This window comes from Pyrus communis, chromosome 13 (genome assembly GCF_963583255.1).
Source record: "Pyrus communis chromosome 13, drPyrComm1.1, whole genome shotgun sequence".
Taxonomy (NCBI): domain Eukaryota; kingdom Viridiplantae; phylum Streptophyta; class Magnoliopsida; order Rosales; family Rosaceae; genus Pyrus; species Pyrus communis.
The window spans coordinates 15305525-15326329 of record NC_084815.1 but is presented as its reverse complement, the minus strand read 5'-3'; the positions used below and the strand labels follow the sequence as shown (position 1 = coordinate 15326329).

General features: G+C 38.2%; 2 protein-coding genes across 2 annotated transcripts; one reads left to right on the top strand and one right to left on the bottom strand.

Annotated features, from left to right (window-relative positions):
* The first annotated feature begins 1983 nt into the window (after nucleotides 1-1983).
* Nucleotides 1984-5902, top strand: LOC137713163 (mitogen-activated protein kinase homolog MMK2-like). Its single transcript, XM_068452429.1, has 6 exons — nucleotides 1984-2377; nucleotides 3208-3337; nucleotides 3792-3929; nucleotides 4481-4813; nucleotides 5136-5319; nucleotides 5407-5902. The coding sequence occupies exons 1-6, from the start codon at nucleotides 2196-2198 to the stop codon at nucleotides 5577-5579; spliced, it is 1140 nt and encodes a 379-aa protein (XP_068308530.1). The 5' UTR covers nucleotides 1984-2195; the 3' UTR covers nucleotides 5580-5902.
* A 414-nt stretch (nucleotides 5903-6316) lies between these two features.
* LOC137713162 (probable polygalacturonase) lies at nucleotides 6317-9134 on the bottom strand. The gene is made up of 5 exons (XM_068452428.1): nucleotides 8755-9134; nucleotides 7646-7769; nucleotides 7398-7572; nucleotides 7204-7274; nucleotides 6317-7127 (listed from the first exon to the last, which is right to left on the bottom strand). The coding sequence occupies exons 1-5, from the start codon at nucleotides 9109-9111 to the stop codon at nucleotides 6418-6420; spliced, it is 1437 nt and encodes a 478-aa protein (XP_068308529.1). The 5' UTR covers nucleotides 9112-9134; the 3' UTR covers nucleotides 6317-6417.
* Between the last annotated feature and the right edge of the window lie 11671 nt (nucleotides 9135-20805).

Here is a 20805-nt window from a genome sequence, read left to right as displayed (position 1 = left end):
TTAAGGTATTCTAATTATCTACGAAGTGTGTTTCAATTGTTGTAAGTTGCTGACTTGGTTCTAATACACACACGCTTTTTTTAAAAGTTTACATCTTTTTAAACTCATTACATTTTTTCTGTCTATCCAGAAAAAATCCATTGACTATGAATGATTTTGGCTTACTGTAATAGTTGTGTACATGAAGAAGCATTTCGATTTTGGTTTTTTTTTTTTTTTTTTTTTTTTTGCTTCTGTTTTCTTCGTCATGTATTCTGCATGTTCAATTCAATCAATCTCATTAATACGTGATATTGTATTTTGATTAATGTGTAAATCTATTTTATCTTAGGCTCACAAGCAGACCAATTACTGCCTCTTTAGCGATAGTCTGTTATGTATGTCTATTTTACTTATTATGTCTGTTTTACTTACTTATGTCTATCATGTATGCTTCACTTTGTGCGTCGGTCTGTTATGCTTGTTTCTCTTATCATTTTTTTTTCCTTCTAATTGAAATTGTTAAATGTTACTAAGGTGGGAAAGGGATCACCGAGTTGGAATCAACATTTCAAGTATATGTGCATTGATTCCCGATTCAATCCATTACTTCCATTTGGTATGTTGTTAGTTTTGCTGCTAACTTAATAGTGTTCTTACTTAATCATCATCGTTATAAAGTTGTTGTGCAATCCGAAATGAACAGAATCAGCAAACAAAGGAAATAAGTTTTTTTTTGAAATTCACCTAGGTGAGTGGACTATTCTGCTTTTGCTTTGCTTTTGGTTTTTTTATTTATTTATTTTCCTCTCTCTCTCTTAAAAAGGGGATATGTGGTAGCAAATCACGATTATCAATTCCTTACAGGCTTGGAAAGGTTGTGGAGAATTTTACTTTGCCCATTGTTACAGTGGAAAGGTTGATTAGATTGTGACAAATGTCAATTGTAAAAGAGTGTCATGTGTCAGCTTGTTATTGAAGTCTTGATGTTAGAAGTTAGTTATAGTGTGAGGTATTTATACTGTAAAAAGGATGGTACTCATTTCATACAGTAGTAAATGAAAGATTGTTTCCATCTCTCTCTCTTCTCTCTCGGATATACTTTCTCTCTCTAAGATTTCTTAGCTCTGTTAACACCCATGGTTGAAGTCAAACAAATTTACTAGTTTAGAGCATCGAACTCGAGACCTCCCACATTTTTTTATTGGGAAGCTTTTGCTTCTGTTTTGATTGGTGCATGATTTCGGATCTCATGTAGGGTTATTTACTAATAAGAACTTAAAGAGTGTGGGGTATTGAAAAGCATCACAATGGATTCATTTGATATCTAATCTGTCAGCTTAACCCGTTGTGTTATATCTATACGAACAGCTATGTAACATATTATATAAACACTACCTTTTGTTCCTTATTGAACATAAATATGTAAGTCAATAGATTTTAATATGGATGTAAATAAATTTAATATATTTCACACGTTTAACACATTTTTAAAACCCGCGGCATGGTGCGGCTCAATTGCTAGTGTTCTCTAAAGGAGATGTTCAATTTTAAACATAAAATTAAATTTGAAGGCTTATGTGGCATATTGATTTTTTTAAAATTTTGTTGTCAACCCGATATGTTAAATTTATACTATTATTTACTTTTCATAAGTGTAATTAGTATTTTTAAAACAAGGGATAATAATAAAAATTAATAAAAGCTTTTACTACCCAATAAATATAGATTTTCTTCTGCTGTTATTCTATATCATGCCATATAGGAATTGATATTTCAATTGAAAAACACCATTATTACCTTCTTCTTTTTACCGTTATTGTTGATGTAAACTTTTTGACATCTGCTAAAAATGCTCTAAAATGACTATACTTCCAAACTTCCTTGTATTGTTACTCTCCCAATTTCGTGTTCAAAATTTTGAACCAAGAAAAGTCCCGTTCAAAAGTCACGGATTTTGCAAACTGTTCTCACTCACGATCATCAAAAGCACTTCCTGTAAAAGCAAAAGCAGTTGGCTTTTTGCATTGCCTTGGATTTCACTGAAGAGTTTCACACAAAACCCATTACTTGTTATCCAAAAAATCCACCTACTATGCTGATTCCCTCGCTGCTGTGCTGATTCACGAGCGCCATTAAAGCCCCAAACAACCCACTCGGGGGTTTTTGAACCCTTTTGAGAAAAGCGCTTTTTTCACAAGTTGGAAGTTTGGAAAATGGCTGCCAAGGAGTCGAGCTCTGCAGCTGCTGCTGCTTCGTCGGACGGAAAAATCAAAAGGGTGCTCACCCATGGCGGTAGATATGCGCAGTACAATGTGTTTGGTAACTTGTTCGAAGTCTCCAGCAAGTACGTGCCCCCCATTAGGCCTATTGGGAGAGGTTCTTATGGCATTGTCTGGTAAGCTTTCTGCTTTCAAAGTTTTGATCTTTGGCTTCTTTTGCTATCTGGGGTACCTTTGGTTTGATGTTTAAATTAAATTTGTACGTTTACTTGTTGTCGTTCGATGTTTTTGTTGAAGAATCCAGAATCTCACTTCGAAAAATTGACAAAATTAAACATGACGTATATTGAGTTGTTTCATTCTAACTATATCGAGACGAGACCTTTTGTAATAAAACTGACACTCCTGTTGACCAAGTTGGGGACAATATCAGTTGGATAATATTTAGCCAATACGTCCACATGAAATCCTGATAGTTTTGCTATATTTTTAGAATTGGTTTTAATTTTTCAAGATGAGTTTGGTCTGTTGAATAGTTTGAGTGCTATTAATGATGTTCAGGAGTATTATGCAGACAATATGTTTGATATATTGTAAATCAGACGACATGATCGATTTATTTCGAGCCACTTTGTTGTCAAAATTATGTGATATCTCAAGAGGTTTTATTGGTGATGGCATAGAACAGGATTCCCATGAGAACAAATTCGAGGAGTATTTTATTTCGATTTTCAGATAGAGAACATATAGTTTCAATAATGCATTGTAGTACTTTTATTTCTCACCCTCTATGCGTATTTTAATATCAGTTCGGCTAACTGCTAACATACAACGAAGTTGGTAAGCGTTGTTTCATGCCTAGCTTCTGCTCATCATGTACTGTGAAGAGCAGTTTAGGCGTAGAAGACTGCTTATTGAGGAAGGGGAAAGCTTTTCCCTATTGTTCTTTTTACAAGTATAATCTTTGGCTAAAGAGTGGTGGATAACACAATTTCTTGCTTTTCAGTGCGGCTGTCAATTCAGAGACCCATGAGGAAGTTGCAATTAAGAAGATTGGTAATGCTTTTGACAATATAATAGACGCCAAAAGGACATTAAGAGAAATCAAGCTTCTTCGCCACATGGACCATGAAAATGTAAGTTTTATTTTTCAGAGTAATAACAAAACTTGAAAACAAGTCTTAAGACGTTTGTATGGTCGTATGTTGCTAAAGACTCTGGAGGATGCTTTACACCGTCTTCAATGTTTAGTGGGTCTAACATCTTATTGTTGTCTTGCTGGGTTTTCTGTGTGGAACTTCAGCAGTCTGGTTCGTTTCTTTTCTTCCGTTTCCCTTGGTAACCCTGTAAATTGAGTGGCGGTCTACAGCATATATCGTACTAGCCCCCCACCAAGAGTTACTTGTGGCAAACAGTTTTGTTTATCTTTAATGGCTATATATTAGTGAATGAAAATATGCTTTACGCATAGAAGGTATAAGTTTGACAGCCATATGCCAGACCCGGTTTCATTTCTATGTGCCTTTTGGACTGCATGCATCACTCTTTCTATTTGGGTCTGCTCAGAATTACAGTTCAGTCACTCCACAGGTTATTTCTATCAAGGACATTGTACGACCACCAAAAACAGAGACCTTTAATGATGTCTACATTGTTTATGAACTAATGGACACTGATCTTCATCAGATCATTCGTTCTGACCAACCACTAACAGATGATCATTGTCAGGTTTGGAATCAATACTCGCTTACCTTGTCGTTACAGTCAGATAGTTCAAACTCTTAAATATATTATATGTTCATTGCTTTTTTTGTTGCATACTTTGATTGCATAGTGGATTTATTTCTTTTTTTTTTCTCCGTCTCTAGAGGCTTCTAATTGACACTTTCTGTAAGTTTGATGCTTAATGAATCTGGACATTTTTAAGTGTAATGAAAAATGTAGATGGAAACTTAGACACGGACTCCTTCAAATCAGAGATCACATGACATAGGAAAGAGATAGATGTTGATTGAAGAGAATTCACGCAGTACTAAGTATTTGTGACTACTGTTAATGATAAATCTGATCAGAATGGGTTTTTTAGTACTGTTTAACCGTTACAAATCAATAACATCTGATCAGAATGTTAGTAATTATAAAAAATTTCTTCGCTTATCAAATGCGACTCTCTGTTTTGGACATTGTTTAGTATCATAGTATGGTATTGCGATCTGGCTTGTTTGCTTTTTGGGGTTCAAAGTCATACATGGGATTAATGTTTTGTGAATCGTGTGTAGTACTTTCTGTATCAGCTGTTACGAGGACTAAAATATGTGCACTCGGCACATGTCTTGCACCGTGATCTGAAGCCAAGTAATCTGCTTCTGAATGCTAACTGTGACCTTAAAATCGGAGATTTTGGACTAGCAAGAACAACATCTGAGACAGATTTCATGACCGAGTATGTTGTCACTCGTTGGTACCGAGCACCAGAGTTGCTACTTAATTGTTCAGAGTACACTGCTGCAATTGATATCTGGTCTGTTGGTTGCATACTTGGTGAAATCATGACGAGAGAACCTTTGTTTCCTGGGAAAGATTATGTCCATCAGCTGAGGCTTATTACGGAGGTACTAGTGGAACTTCCAAATGAACTTAAACGCTAGTTAAGCATGCTTTCTAGTTTTGATCTGCGGTTGAAGTTTGTTAGATTAGCTGGACATAAAAGGAAAAAGATAGATTTGTGATATGTTCCAAATATTGTTATGCAAATTGTTCATGGTCGTAACAATATGACATGCTTTTGGGTTCATATCACTCTTCTATCCTATCATTTTCTTTCGGAATAATGCTTCGTTCTCCTTTTTTATTTTTTTATTCGACAGTCTTTATATATTCATGCTTGTATGATGTAAATGAAACATAGTGTGTTTCTATTGTTTCTGTGTAAAGTTGATAGGTTCACCTGATGATGCGAGCCTCGGATTTCTTCGAAGTGACAATGCCCGAAGATATGCAAAACAGCTTCCACAATTCCAGAGGCAACAATTCGCTGCTAGATTCCCTAACATGTCTCCTGGGGCTGTGGATCTGCTGGAAAAAATGCTTGTGTTCGATCCTAGTAGACGCATTACTGGTATGAGAAATGAGTCCAAATTTTCAAAGTAAAGGATTTCATTTAGTCCACGCTTTTCCTGACTTATAGGTCTATATCTGTCTGCAGTTGATGAGGCACTTTGTCACCCATACTTGTCGTCCCTTCACGACAACAATGATGAGCCCATCTGCGCAAGGCCGTTCCATTTTGATTTTGAGCAACCATTATGCACTGAAGAGCACATCAAAGATCTCATCTGGCAAGAAGCAGTGAAGTTCAATCCAGACCCAACCCATTAAAGGAACATGTCGGCTAGGGCTGTAGATATATGTATTATGAAGAACTTACCATCTTTTAACAATGTATAATCGATCACCATTTGCCCTAAGAGGACTAGCTCCGGAGAACTTTTGCTTATAACTTAGGGTCAAGTTATTTGCAAGGAGCTTAAATACTCGAGGGAATTACTGTCCTATGAATATCGGTGAAGACTCTAAAGCAGTATTGAAGTGTGGTTGAAAACGATTTCAAGCTTGGCAGAAAGATTCTAAATGTTGTACTGATTTGGAATTGGGATATGAAATTTCTTTCTATTCACTAATCATATAAAATCAAAAGATTTGAAGAGCTGTTTATTGTGATGATGGTTCGGTTGCACCTAGTTTTGAGAACTTGACGCAGGTTTAGCTGTTATGCATCGGCATTTCCCTTTACAACGCTTCACTTCAGGGTGCTTGATGCACAGATTGCTATGGTAAAACTTGCATTAATAGATTACTGGCCGATAAATTTAGGGTGGTGCTTTTCCTCTCATGTTCTCTTTCTACACTTCTCCCCTTATTGTTGTCTCGCTTCCCTTCATTCTCTAGGGTTCCTAAAAGTATGGCATGCCTTGCACACCAAGTAACCAATCCAAGTTTTCGATTCAAACGTTTAATATAATGAGTGCAGGGGAGAAAGGGGAATGTTAAAATCACTTCCCTTCATTCTCTAGGGTTCCTAAAAGTAAACCATGCCTTGCACACCAAGTAATCGATCCAACTTTTCAATTTAAACGTTTAATATAGTTTTGTAATATAGTCCATCAATCTTCATAAGAAACAGATTCCCTGGTAGGGAATATGATATTTCAGTTTATCACCAGTGCTCCCTCCTGTAAGAGCACACCTGAACCTGAACATTATCAATTGGCAGGCTCTCTTCTGGAAAATTGCATGCTGTAACATTGCCTGGACCCTGGTCTGCCAGAGCCTGACATGGCTGAGGAACCACGCCGCTTGAAATCCCGGCAATATCAGTGCAATTCCACGGTAATTTCTTCGCCTTCTTTGCCAGTGTAATCGTAACGTTCGATATGCAAATCCCTGTAAACGGATCGCCAGGAATCCCCTCCAACTTAGCTGCCATTGTCACATTCTCAGCAACCATGTCATGATAATTTATATTCTGAATCACAGGAAGGGCATTCGGATCGTAGCCATTATCTGCATGGGATCCGTAGTTTCCTGTCATCCAAAACGCCCATTTCATTGTTTTCATAGTCATTCCTCTCACGTATATGTCTTTCACAAACCCTCCTCTTCCCACAGCAGTTTTGATTCGAACTCCTGATTCCGAGTCAATGGCAAAAATATCCTCCGCCCTCACATCTTGGATTCCACCTGACATCTCGCTCCCAAGTGCAATCACTGCACTGAATGGAGAAATGCATGTCAGCCGTCTGATCACAAGCTGTTTCGTAGGCATCCCGAAAGCAATTCCATACTCATCCCAACCGCTCTTTACTGCTATGCAATCATCCCCAGAGACAATGTAGCAGTCCTCAATTCGAGTATTTGTGCAAGAATCTGCACAAAAACAATGGCAACTTCATAAGCACTTATAGTAGTGTAACAAAGTTTTGCTTTTAAGAAAAGTGCTTACCGGGGTTGATCCCATCTGTGTTTGGAGATGTCACTGGTGCAAGGATTGTAATGCCTTGAACAAGAACATTGCTGCATTTTCAACTTCTTTGATTAGAAAAATCTTAAAAGGGTGCTTTTCACTTCTTTCACCAGTTCTTACCACATGAAACATTAACAAAAAGAATAAAAATTTGGAGAGATGGAGGAAAAAACCTGCTGTAAATGGGATGAACATTCCATGAAGGAGAATTAACCAAAGTGAGGTTGGAAATCTGGATTTTTTCGGAGTACATGATTTCGATCAGGTACGGTCGCGTGTAATTTAACAGTCCCTTTTTGAATTTCTGCCACCATACTTCACCTTGTCCATCGATGGTGCCATTGTCACCTGGTATCAAAATGTTCAACAACTTTCTGTACAGTATAATTCATAATTTGATTAAATTTCGTGGTTGTTTTACCTGTTATTACAACGTCAGTGAGATTGGTTCCAAATATCAGACTGATGAATCTTCCACCATCTGTGTTGTCCCTTCCTCGGCCGTACGACGGAAGGGGTTCAATCACCGGCCATTCGCTCTCGTCCTATGACAATTATTGTCAAATTCTGAAAGCCTTGGAATGCCTAGACCATATTATGTGTGACCCAAAAATGATGATACACAAAATGCAATGTGTCCTCACTCTCAGGATCTCATCTTGCACCTTTTCTTTGAGGGGATTTTAAATAAGAGAGGAGACTTTCGTACTTTCTTTTTTCTCCCTATGCACTCGGCACTCCTCCCCCTCTTTTATAGGCTTAAAGTTGAATAAATCAAACGATTGAAACAAAAGTATGAGTGCAAAAGGATATAATGGTTGTGCAAAGTAAAATCACTACCCAATGACAATAAAATGTTGCGCTTAAAATGCAGGACGACGGAATAAAAGTGTGAATAGCACAACAAACTCGAACGTGTGAATAGCAGTTGCCTGAAGTCTTCACAAAAATCTTATAAAAATCTGAAGGTTATTTTGGGCTTTGACTCTCTCCCTCTCGCCACATTCGCCCTGCATGCCTGCCACGGATTTGCTCTGTTTTTCTTGTTCTTTTTTACTTTTTCCCACATAATAACAGATGTAAAACTAATTTTCAGAACCACAAAGGAATGTGATTTACAACAAGAACGCTTTTTCTTCCACCCTTTTGTATTTAGTTTATTTAACAGGACTTCATTTTAAATAATATTAACGACATGCTTGCTTACTTGAAATGAGAGAAATCATAAATTGGAACATTGTAATAAAGAAAGAGAAGAAATGAGAACGAGATCAACTGCTCTCTCCTTCAATACAATTCTTAATGTTAGGCGAATTTGAACTACATTATTGTTAGCTTATTCTGAGATTAAGCCTAACCCATGTCTCTTAGGTAGATAATATTGTTTGTTAAAAAAAAAAAAAAAATATTCCTAATGTTTACATATTGACCCACATATGTTCCTTTTTGTTCATTTCGTATGCGTTGGTAAGCACAGTAATAAGAGAGAAAAAAAAAGGGGAACTTTTAGGGGAAATTTTGTGTAATTACCTGAGAAGCAAGAAGAACTGCATCCTTATGGAGATAAAGCGTGAAATGGCTGGTGAGGTTGAAGCTGCCAGTTAACCATTTACCAGGAGGGACAACGAGTTGTGACCCGCCTTCTGACTCGTACTGACTCAGATGAGTGATTGCTTCTTGAAAAGCCTTAGTGTTTGATGTCGTTCCATCGCCAACTCCTCCATAATCTGTCAGAGAAGCACTTTTGGCTCTGCAACTTATGGCGCAGTACTCGAAGTATTCTCCTCCTGCATTCTCCCTCCGAGCCTTGCGGCTTTCAACTCCTTTTGTTGTGGCCAATAAAACAACAAATACTACTGCCATCACCATCTCAGATAACTGCAACATTGAAAAAAAAAATGATGGAATTTCTGTAATTTTTGTTGTTATTTTATTATTGGATGAAATCGAAAGCAATGAGAGCCAATATTGTAAATTCAACAATACGAGGAACCCACAACAAAAAGGAAGAAAAACTATATAGAGCAAAAATTTGGTGGATAAAAATAATTTGTAGAATTAATGGAAGAGTGATTAATTACCTGAGTATTCAAGGAAGTCCTCCTCCTCATGGTACCAAAAAAATAATGGTTATTCAAACTTTGTCGTCTGTAGTTTAGTTTCTTGCGAAATGAAGTATGTGTATATATAGAGTCTGCAGTTTGTTGTGTACTGTATTTATTTTCTATTGTTTTTAGTTTGATCTGCAGAGCAAAATAGATGGAGATCATAAAGTTAGTGACCTTTTCACCCAAAAAGCATCATTCTTTGAGAATGCGATGTCAATATATAAAAAATAGAGTTTTTATCATAAATGATTTATGAAATTTATCCTTACTATCAAGATGACCTCCTGAAATTGAAAATCAATCAATTTAGTTCTTGAAAATAGGTGTTGCAAATTTATGTAATCATTTCGTCACAATTCCGTTAAAAATTCCTAAATGGGCCCCATAAGATTTATGAGTTCTTATCACAAATGGTCTCACACCATCAAGATGATCTCTAAAATTGACTCACACTATCAAGATGATCTTTGAAATTGACTCAAACCATCAAGATGGTCCCTAAAAATCGATGAATGTGTCCTTAAAAATAGATGTCGTAAATCAATATAATTCCTTTTGCCACAATTTTGTAAAATTTTTTGTTATGTGCTGATGTAAGTTTAATAATTAATTAAAAAAGTTGTCTAAATACCTTTTTGCACAATAGAATTTTTTTCTTATAGTAGGACCCACTTCGAAGAGAGATCCCTTCCATAAATTCTTAAAGGCACAAGGTTTAACCAAGGCCTAAGAGGGTTTGGAAATAGCTTTCAACCAACAATAGACGCACCTCGGTTATAACCTCATTATCTCAAGGCAGACCTCACTGTTCTTTGAGTCACAAGATCACCAAAGAACTACCAAATAAGCTCTCCAAGATTAAGGTTGTGAGGATGTTGATTGCCTAAATGTTAACGGTGATGTCCTAGAAGTCATTGCCAATCAGCCAAGTCGTCTCCAAAGGTGATCTAGATCTAGGTTCAATTCGGTGAATGGTGTCAAAGTGTGTAAAGATGGGTGTATTGCGTTGAGTGCGTTAACAAATTATCTTGATATTTTCTTATACGGGATAATAAGATGCAAAGTAAGTTTTCGAGCAAGCAGTACAATTCAAATGGACTTGGGACTCCTATTATCAGATTGAGCAGCAGCATGGGGATGGTGCATTAAGATGAGATTTGAATAGTCAAGATCCATGGTTTTGGGATAATGTTGAAGTCAAGATAATGATGCAAATTGGAATGTCAATGGTACATGGAATTTGGATCAAAGAGATCCACGACATTTAAATATTATAACCAATCTTTGGATTAGATTGGTGTTCTGCAAAGATGAAAGGAGCACACGACATTGACCCGAGGAATCTTGACTTTGAGGGATATTATCAAAAAGGTTCTTTATCACAATATATGGACGCTGAGAGTTATAATGGAACTGGAATACTTTATTTCAATGGCTGAGCATTACAAAATCTATAAATAGAGGCAGTGGCAACGACAAAAAAGACCTCTAATTCAACCCACAATTGCCCTGCACAAACCTCTCAAACAACTTGAGATTTTTTTATTTTCTTTTTTCGCCGACACACCTTCAGTTTGGATAAACAGCACCGTTGCCGTAGAATCAGCCATTCCCGAAGCACTTTCAGTTTGGATAAACAGTACTGTGAAGGCAATCGGCGAACATCTTCAGTTTGGATAAACAGCACCGTTGCCGTAGAATCAGCCATTCCCGAAGCACTTTCAGTTTGGATAAACAGTACTGTGAAGGCAATCGGCGAACATCTTCAGTTTGGATAAACAGCACTGTTGCCGTAGAATCAGCCGTTCTCGAAGCACCTTCAGTTTAGATAAACAGCACTGCGTCGAGGCCGACTGGTTATCTATCTAAGTCTCAGCCAAGAAGGATTTTCGAATCCTTATTGGCAAAGGTCATCTCATTAGTCTTCTCGGTGAAGTGAGGTATTACCAGGTTACTAGATTTGGCACCTTGAGAGCCGAATTTGAGATTGAACTTCGCAGAACTAGCAGCCTTGTCTTCAGGCTCGAGAATCCAAAGGCCGAGATTTGTTCCTTCCTCGGACGCAATCGCAAGATAAAGAAGTCAGCAACGCACTCAATGCAAAATCAAAAAATTTTACTCCTCGGCCGAGCTCAGCCGACGAGTTGGCACGCCCCACATTTAACCAAAGGACGTAGTTAGCTTATTAGTTACTTAGCCTACGTGCCACATAGGCTTTGTAATTTTTAGGGTCAAAATTTTGGCATGCCCAGTAGGACCCAGTGCTAAAACTACGAAGTTCATATGATATATCAAGATTCCAATTCGGCTCCACGTAGCCGATTGTACGAGCTCCTAGAGGAATTGAAAAAACACAATGAGGAACGAAAAAGATCTTTGGAAGTGGAAAAATTCTTCGTGGCCATACAGAGATGCAAAAGCCATTTGCTTACATGTTGAGAATAAAAACCCCTATTACCCTGCAAGAGCAATGGGTAAATGAAGACAGGGCTCGATTTGATACTTGGCTAGATGGAAAATATTTTCCTTACGTTTTCGACTACAAATCGATTCCATTTGAGGAATGGTTGGTTGAAAAGACCGGGGGGCAATTTTCCGCTTCGGCCATAATAAGACATTGGCCTAAAAAAATTGTTAATTTGGCCGAAGAACAAAGGCCACCTATTTTTTCGGTCGAGACTAAAAATATGGTCGGCCAAGAAGAAAAACCTAGACCACCTATTTTTTCGGTCAAGGCTGAAAGTGTGGTAGGCCTAGAAGAAAATGTTCAAGTTTCTGAGTCAAAAATTGACTCAGAAAATAATTCGTCAGAAAAGTGTTCCAATGACGAACAAGACCAATTCATGGTTTCAGTTGAACAAACCACACCAATCGATATGATTATTGGTGATAAAGCCGTTATGGAGCAACCCCGTTCGGCTCAGTTGTTCGGATTAAAAGCCGAAATTGGCGAAATTATTATGCCTAGGGGGCATAATAATTGTCCATCACATTCGGCGGTCGAAAATGAAAAATATTCCGCTGAGTCAAAAATATTTGGAGAAAAATCTTTTCTCGGCCTAGAGTGAAATCAATTTGAGAATTTTGATGTAAAAAGATCTCGGCTCGGAATAAAACATCATTGGCCTCCTCCACTTTATGGTTCGGCTACTTCTATTTTTCGTTTGCTAATATATATATATATATATATAATGAATAAATTATTTTTTTTACCCATTCGGCCTTTTAGGCCGATGCATAAGAAAATAAAGTGGGCAACAAGAGTGTGGCAATCCAAATATATATATATGCTCTACACCCAATTCTTCTCGGTCTTGGCCTCGGCCCACTTTACCAAACTATATATATAAAATAAAAAATAAAAAAAATAAAAAGGGGAGAAACTTTTGGCCGAAGGAATGGAAGGGCTGAATGAGTATAAAAATGTCATTCGGCTGTTGGCCGAAGGTGTAAAAAAAAAAAAAACGCAAAAGAGGCCGAGGATATTAACCCATTTAGCCGGCTCAGAAGGAATGCTTTTGACCAAAGTGACCGAAAGAATGCTTTTGGCCACAGGAACAAAAATCACATGCGTTGCTGACATTGGATATATATGCTGTTGACAATGGGTTGTGTGTGTATGTATGTATATGCATGGGCGTGGCCGAGGAACGAGCTGTCAAGGAAGATTTTTCCCTCAGGCCTTCACCCCCAACTGTTCTCGACCTGTATCATACATGCCGAGCTCGTCGAACTGTTGCTTGGTACATGTTATATATATATATATATATATATATATATATATAGGCATGACCGACAAATTATATTAGGTTAGGTAATCAGGTTACCTATATATCTCGGCCCTCAACAGCGTTCAATTTTCCTCAGTCCAAATTTTTTCGAGATGGTCGAAGAGGTTATTTATTAAGGTGGCCGAGCCTTGTATAGAATTGTGGCAGCCGAGGAAGACCATAGCGTTGGCAGTACAGAGATGTTGTTGCTGAGTAAAAAGTTTCATTATCGGCGATACGGGAGTTCTTCGACTGTGCTAATTTCCTTAACCATTCGACCTACAAGCTGAAGTTCAAGGAAATTGGGGGGCAATGTTTGGACCCAAATTTACACCATCGGCCTTTGCAATCAAGGCCATTGAGTGAGCATAGCTCTCAACCATCGAATGAAAAGTGAAGATAATTTTGTTATTATTGAAAGATAATATTATGATTTTTATCATAATAATTATCGTTTAAAAAATTATCTTGATATTTTCTTATACAGGATAATAAAATGCAAAGTAAGTTTCCGAGCAAGCAGTACAATTCAAATGGACTTGGGACTCTTATTATCAGATTGAGCAGCAGCATGGGGATGGTACATTAAGATGAGGTTTGAATAGTCAAGATCCATGGTTTTAGGATATTGTTGAAGTCAAGATAATGATGCAAATTGGAATGTCATTGGTACATGGAATTTGGATGACAGAGATCCACGGCATTTAAATATTATAACCAATCTTTGGATTAGATTGGTGTTCTGCAAAGATGAAAGGAGCACACAACATTGACCCGAGGAATCTTGACTTTGAGAGATATTATCAAAAAGGTTCTTTATCACAATATATGGACGCTGAGAGTTAGAATGGAACTGGAATACTTTATTTCAGTGGCTGAGCATTACAAAATCTATAAATAGAGGCAGTGGCAACGACAAAAAGGACCTCTAATTCAACCCACAATTACCCTGCGCAAACCTCTCAAACAACTTGAGATTTTTTTATTTTCTTTTTTCACCGACACACCTTCAGTTTGGATAAACAGTACTGTGAAAACAACCGGCGAACATCTTCAGTTTGGATAAACAGCATTGTTGCCGTAGAATCAGCCGTTCCCGAAGCACCTTCAATTTGGATAAACAGCACTGCGTTGAGGCCGACTGGTTATCTATCCAAGTCTTGGTCGAGAAGGATTTTCGAATCCTTATTGGCAGAGGTCATCTTATTAGCCTCTCGGCGAAGTGAGGTGTTACCAGGTTACTACATTCGGTACCCTGAGAGCCGAATTTGATATTGAACTTCGCAGAACTAGCAACCTTGTCTTTAGGCTCGAGAATCCAAAGGCCGAGATTTGTTCCTTCCTCGGCCGTAGTCACAAGATAAAGAAGTCAGCAACGCACTCAACGCAACATCAAGAAATTTTACTCCTCCGTCGAGCTCGGCCGACTAGTTGGCACGCCCCGCATTCAACCGAAGGACATAGTTAGCTTATTAGTTACTCGGCCTGCGCGCCACGTAGGCTTTGTAATTTTTAAGGTCAACAAAGCACATAACAAAATATTTGACAAAATTGTGATGGAAGGACTACATTGATTTGCAACACTTACTTGCGGGACTACATTGATCAGTTTTCAATTCCAGGGACTATTTAGATGTTGCAAGTTAATTTCAGGGACTATTTTGATGTTGCGGGTCAATTTCAAGGACTATTTGTGAAAGAAAAAAAAGACTTATGGAACCCATTTATGTGCCACATCAACACTTAACAGAATTTTTAACAGAATTGTGATGGAATGACCACATTGATTTGCGACACCTATTTTCATGAATTACATTGATTAATTTTCAATTTCAGGAACAATTTGTGATAAAAACCCTAAATAGAATATGATTGTGCTCCATTTTAGTTGTTTGAGGTCATCATTGTTCACGTGATCAGTTTCCATCCATATAGAAAAAGTTGAAGCACATTTGCTTCGTAGACTTCTAAAACTGGAAGTTGAAGAAAGGCCGATATAGGGGGTTCTAGAAGATATTATTATGATAACCTAATGATGGTGACGATGCCGAACACACTCACCATAAACTGAATGCCAGTGCGCACTATAGAAAGCGTTCTCATTTTTTACTTGTTATTTGTGGATGAGATTCATCCTCTTCTCCCTCAAAGTTGGTTCACTTCAGTCCCCACCTTGTTATAGACCTGAGAATGGAGAGAACCCTAAAACACTAGCGGTATTATAACCGCACACGGTAAAAAGTAGTGCACTACTTCCTCCATTTGTTTGAGAAATGCTAACGATAATTGCTCACGTGACATGTAAGTGTGTGACTCATACGTATTGTGGTTCCTTAATTCTGCTAACTTGAAAATCATTTACTCATGTATGAACGATTGATCGAAACATAATTTTGATTTGATTATTGTGTAAATGGTTGCTAGAACTACATTTGGTCAATGTTTTTTCGAATGAGATTATAGAATAGTATTGACAAAAAAAGAGTAATCAAGTGTTAATAATTTACCAAATTATACAAATCGTTCTATTGATACTTCAATATCAAACAATCTTTTCCTCTCTCATAATTGCTTTGAAAATTCTATAGTGCATGGCTTATGTGATGTAAGGGTGCATTGCGTGACTGGATTTTGATAGTCTCAATTTACCGGCAGTGCATTGAATGATTGAATTTTGACAGTCTTAGTTTGGTCGTTCGAACATCAGTACATTCCGTGTAAAGGTTCATGTGAGAAATTTGGTATCCCAAAATGAAAGTGGTAATGGTGAGGTCATGTTAGGCGGTTAGTGCTTGGTGGAGTAGAAAAACAAATGGGTTTGTTATAAGACCACCAATTAAAAAAGTAAAGAAAACAACGTAATCATGGGGATATTTAGCTGATTATGACGTGTTTGATTGGGGTCCATAATTTTATATATAGTACCTTGTCGTCACAACTTGCATGTATTTTTATGGCATATGCACCGCATTATGTATACCCGTGACTTGAGCAATGGCCAGCTCTTCACGGGCACTGCTCAACTAGTGGACTGGAGCGGAGTGCTGGGAAGCCAACTTATCTGCAAGTATCTGCACATGCACCAACTTTTCTCTGTTCCTAAGCTTGATCGCAGTCCAAAATCTCATGACCAGAATAATTATATATTTTTAATATTGATGATTATAGTATATATATTTAAGTATACACTCTCAAATTCTTAGTGGATTACACTAGACTAGTGGCTGAATCTTACCTGCTTAGTAGTTTTAGATTTATAGAATATTTGCCACTTGAGGAGAGTTCGAACATATTAAAGAGGTTTTCAAACACTTCTCAAGTGGTCTCATAAGTGTTCAAGCACTGCTCCAAACGGGCTCAACAGATTATGGCTTCGAGGGTCATCCATTATGAAAAGATCTTTCTCTTAGTGGATATGTGAAAGTATGCTATGATGATCCAAAGAAAGTATCAATTAGCCAAAATTTTGATCGGATATGAAATCATTGGTGCTTGATCTAGTGGTATTGTTATGGGGATTCTAGAGTGGCTGTATTTCTAAAACAGACTAAAAGCCTTGAATGTGTTCTCGCTATGTTGTGCAACGCAAGAAAATATGGCTAGTAATTCTCTTAACTTTCTACACTTCACTTGTGATATAAGATTAGGGGTGTGCTATCCACACACCTCATTTTACTTCTTATACACCCTTTATTAATTTCTATCTGTTGATTTTCTTCAATTCATCCGATTCGACGACCGAAAATTAGAAGGATGTGTGAAAAGTAAAATGGGATGTGTGAATATCACACCTCAAAGATTACGATGCTGCTCAAAAAGAATACCTTCTTCCTTTCTTCACATTCATATGGACCGAAATGTGAGAAGAAAATATTGGGCTAATTTTGTGAAGAGACTTGGCAAACGCAATGGTCAAAGGAAGCTCAATTGAGAGACCCAGTTGGGTCGAATCCCAAATAAAGGGACAAGTGGAAACTGTTGCTTGGCTTCTTTGCAATGTAGAAATCAGTTCCACGTCTACCACGTTATTATTTTAATGGAATCAGTTGAATAGACGAAAAATACAAATTTGTTATAAATAGGCAAAAGTTAGAGAGATAATCTTTGCTAGGAACAGGAGCGAAGCGGGTACAAAATATCACATTATTTAGTTTCATAATTATAATACAAAAGGATTGCAGGTAAAGAGAGAAAGGGAGGGACATTGATATTATTGATTTCACTTCTTTTTTTTGCAGTGTATTGTGTTCACACACATAGTGCTTTTATATAGAGCCACATCCGTAAAGGTTTACAAAAATGAAATGATTGCCTTTTCTTTTGAAAAACCTCACATATCAACAACAACAGAACTATTCTCAAGTCTTCCTCACTATTAGCTAAAGAATGTGGACATACATTTCCACAATTTTTACAACACTTCCCCTTAGATGCCCACATATCAGCATCAGTTGCCTTGTTAAAACCTTGATAGGAAAAACCCAGTGGGATAAATTCTAGTCAAAGGAAAAAGAGTAGAACATGCATGTATCATGGATACTCCCTCTGATATGTATCTCCCCTTAATTCCGCATTCTTCAAATTTAACTAATTGGTAAGCCGACCTAATCTGATACCATGCACTAGCTTCTGAAACATGCACTTTGGTAGAGATTTTGTTAATAGGTCTACCAGATTTTCATTGGAACGGATTTGTCTGACTTCAATAACTTTAGCCTTCTGAAGCTCATGTGCACTAATAAACTTTGGAGATATGTGTTTAGTCTTATCGCCCTTGATGAATCCTTCCTTCCTTTGGGTAACACAAGTTGCATTATCTTCATGAATGATAGTTGGAGTGTCTATCTTTGAAGGTAGACCATATGAATTCCAGATATGATGGATCATTGATCTTAACAAAGAACATTCACAACTTGCTTCATGTAAAGCAAGAATTTCCGAGTGACTGGAAGATGTAGCGACTAATGTTTGCTTTGTTGAGCGCTATGTGATCACTGTATCTCCATTAGTGAACACATATCCAGTTTATGAGTGGGCTTTATACGGATCAGAGAGAAAACCAGCATCTGTATATCCAACAAAGATCTGGTCATTTGTAGATTTCTCTAAGTAGAAGAAACCTATAACTGTTGTCCCACGAATGTATCGTAAAACATCTTTGACTCTCTTCCAATGATGAAGTGTTGGAGCAGAACTATACCTTGATAACAAGTTGACTGAAAAAACTATATCTGGTCTAATAAATTATGCTAAATACAATAAGGCACCTATTGCACTTAGATATGGTACTTATGGAGCAAGAATCATTTCATCATCTTCTTTTGGACGGAATGGATCTTTCTTAATGTCTAGAGAACGAACAATCATTGGCGTGTTGAGTGAAAAAGCCTTGTCCATACCAAATTGCTTCAGGATTTTTTCAATGTAAGCTGATTGATGGACTAAAATTCCATTACCACAATGCTTGATCTACAATCTGAAACAATATTTTGTTTTTCCAATGTCTTCCATTTCAAATTCGCTTTTTAGATATTCAGCAGTTTTATTGAGCTCTTCAAGGGTTCCAACTAAGTTCATATCATCGACATATACTGCCACTATAGCAAATCCAGAATTTGATTTCTTAATGAACACACAAGGGCAAATGACATTGTTGGTATATCATTCTTCGATCAAATACTCACTGAGATGACGATTATACCACATTCATCCAAATTGTTTCAGCCCATATAATGATCACCTTAATTTAATTGCGAGCATACCTCATAGTTTGTTAGTCATTTCAGGCAACTTAAGTCCTTCTGGAACCTTCATATATATGTGTTGACCATAAAAATTACAAAACCTACGTGGCGCGCAGCCCGAGTAACTAATAAGCTAACTACGTCCTTCGGTCGAATGCGGGGCGTGCCAACTCGTCGGCCGAGTCTGGTCGAGGAGTAAAATTTGTTGATGTAGCTTTGAGAGCGTCGCTGACTTCTTTAACTTGCGATTGCGACCGAGGAAGGAACACTCTCGGTCTCTGGGTTCTACAGCCTGAAGACAAGGCTGCTAATTCTGCGGAGTTCACAAATCGTCCGAGCCCGATTCGGTCACTGTGATTATATTCGTGAGAGTATAAGCACGTCGAATCGAGACCAAGGTGTATGGGCACAAGTACTCGAACGTGATGTATGTCTTGATGGTAAACGTAGTTCGGCCGTCGGAATGCCGAACCCTGAAACTCACTTGTGAGTATCCAATCATAAAACCACTCGGCGACCAGTACGCCGAGCAATGTAATTCGTAACACCTAACTATGCCGAGAAAGCTAGCAAGGTGACCTCTGCCAACAAAGGTTCGAAAACCTTTCTCGACCGAGACTTGGATAGATAATCGGTCGACTTCGACGCAGTGCTGTTTATCCAAACTGAAGATGCTTCTCGGTCGGCTGATTCTGCGGCAGCAGTGCTGTTTATCCAAACCGAAGGTGCTCGCCGGGCGCTTCCACAGTGCTGTTTATCCAAACTGAAGGTGTGTCGGCAGGAAAAGAAAAGGAAAAAATCTCAAGGTGTTGAGAGGTTTTGCGCAGGGCAATTGTATGCTGATTTGAAGGTCCTTTCTGTTTGCATGATTTCTTGTATTTATAATGCCCCATTCCTTGAAACTGACTCCGATTTGGGTTGGGAGTTCTTGTCCTATTTCGCTTCTTCCTCGATCAAACCTACTCCTACTGGGATTCTGAATTTTCCTTCTTTTCGGGACTTCATTCCTTGCTGGTCGAGAATCCTGGTTGCAACAAGACTCCCTCGACCTTTCTATTTACCTGGACTATTTATGATAGGATTTGGCCGACCCTGTTAGCTGGCCCGGGCCTTATTATTCGGCCCATAGTTTTTATCATCTCCTTGGGCCGAGCACATCCTGCTGCTCGGCCCAGCAATAATATTTTGGGCCCAAACATTGCCCCCTCGCTTCTGAGGTCGCTGACCATTAACTCTTGGTCGGGCCTCGACCTTGCAGAAGCGAAAACGTTTATTGCTTTTGGAACTTTACTTAATGACCGTTATTCCTGCGTATTTATAAGGCATGATTGCACTTTCCTCGTTGCCCCCAAAGCGTGGCCACGTGTCGATTCTACGCCGTTCTCAAAACTTTCAATCGTGGGCCTCGAAACCGTGCACTAACTAGAACGTCTTATCCTCATTAATGCCTTAAAACTGGCGTCGCACGCAATCGTGCATCCTGGATTTTCGACTCCTCGATCCCCTCTTCGCAGGTTCCCAAAATATTCGAAATGATTGGGAACTTTTCCCGGTTAAATTTTCCCCCAATTTCGAATTCTAGTCGTTTGATATTCATTCTGAAAAACCTATAAATGCCCACATTTCTGCCATTCACAACTTACGCTTTCAGAAACTCCAAAATCCCAATTTGTTCACACTTGTTTTAAGCCAAAACCTTTCTAGTGCTTCCTTCTGCGATTTCTTCCCCAGTTTTCCTCTCTGCAATTTCTTCTTCTTCAAATGGCCTCCTTTATCTCAAAACTCTCCGACGAAATCAACAAGTGCAAAGACTTCATCGATCAAAGCGCAATCAAAACCCTCCGCTTCGAGAATGACATGGCCACGACTCATCAGATTCTGGGCCCCCTCTTCAGAGATGCAGTGCCGATGTGCATCACTACCCTTCTCAAGGAGCAGTGCCTAGCACCCCTGCTTCAA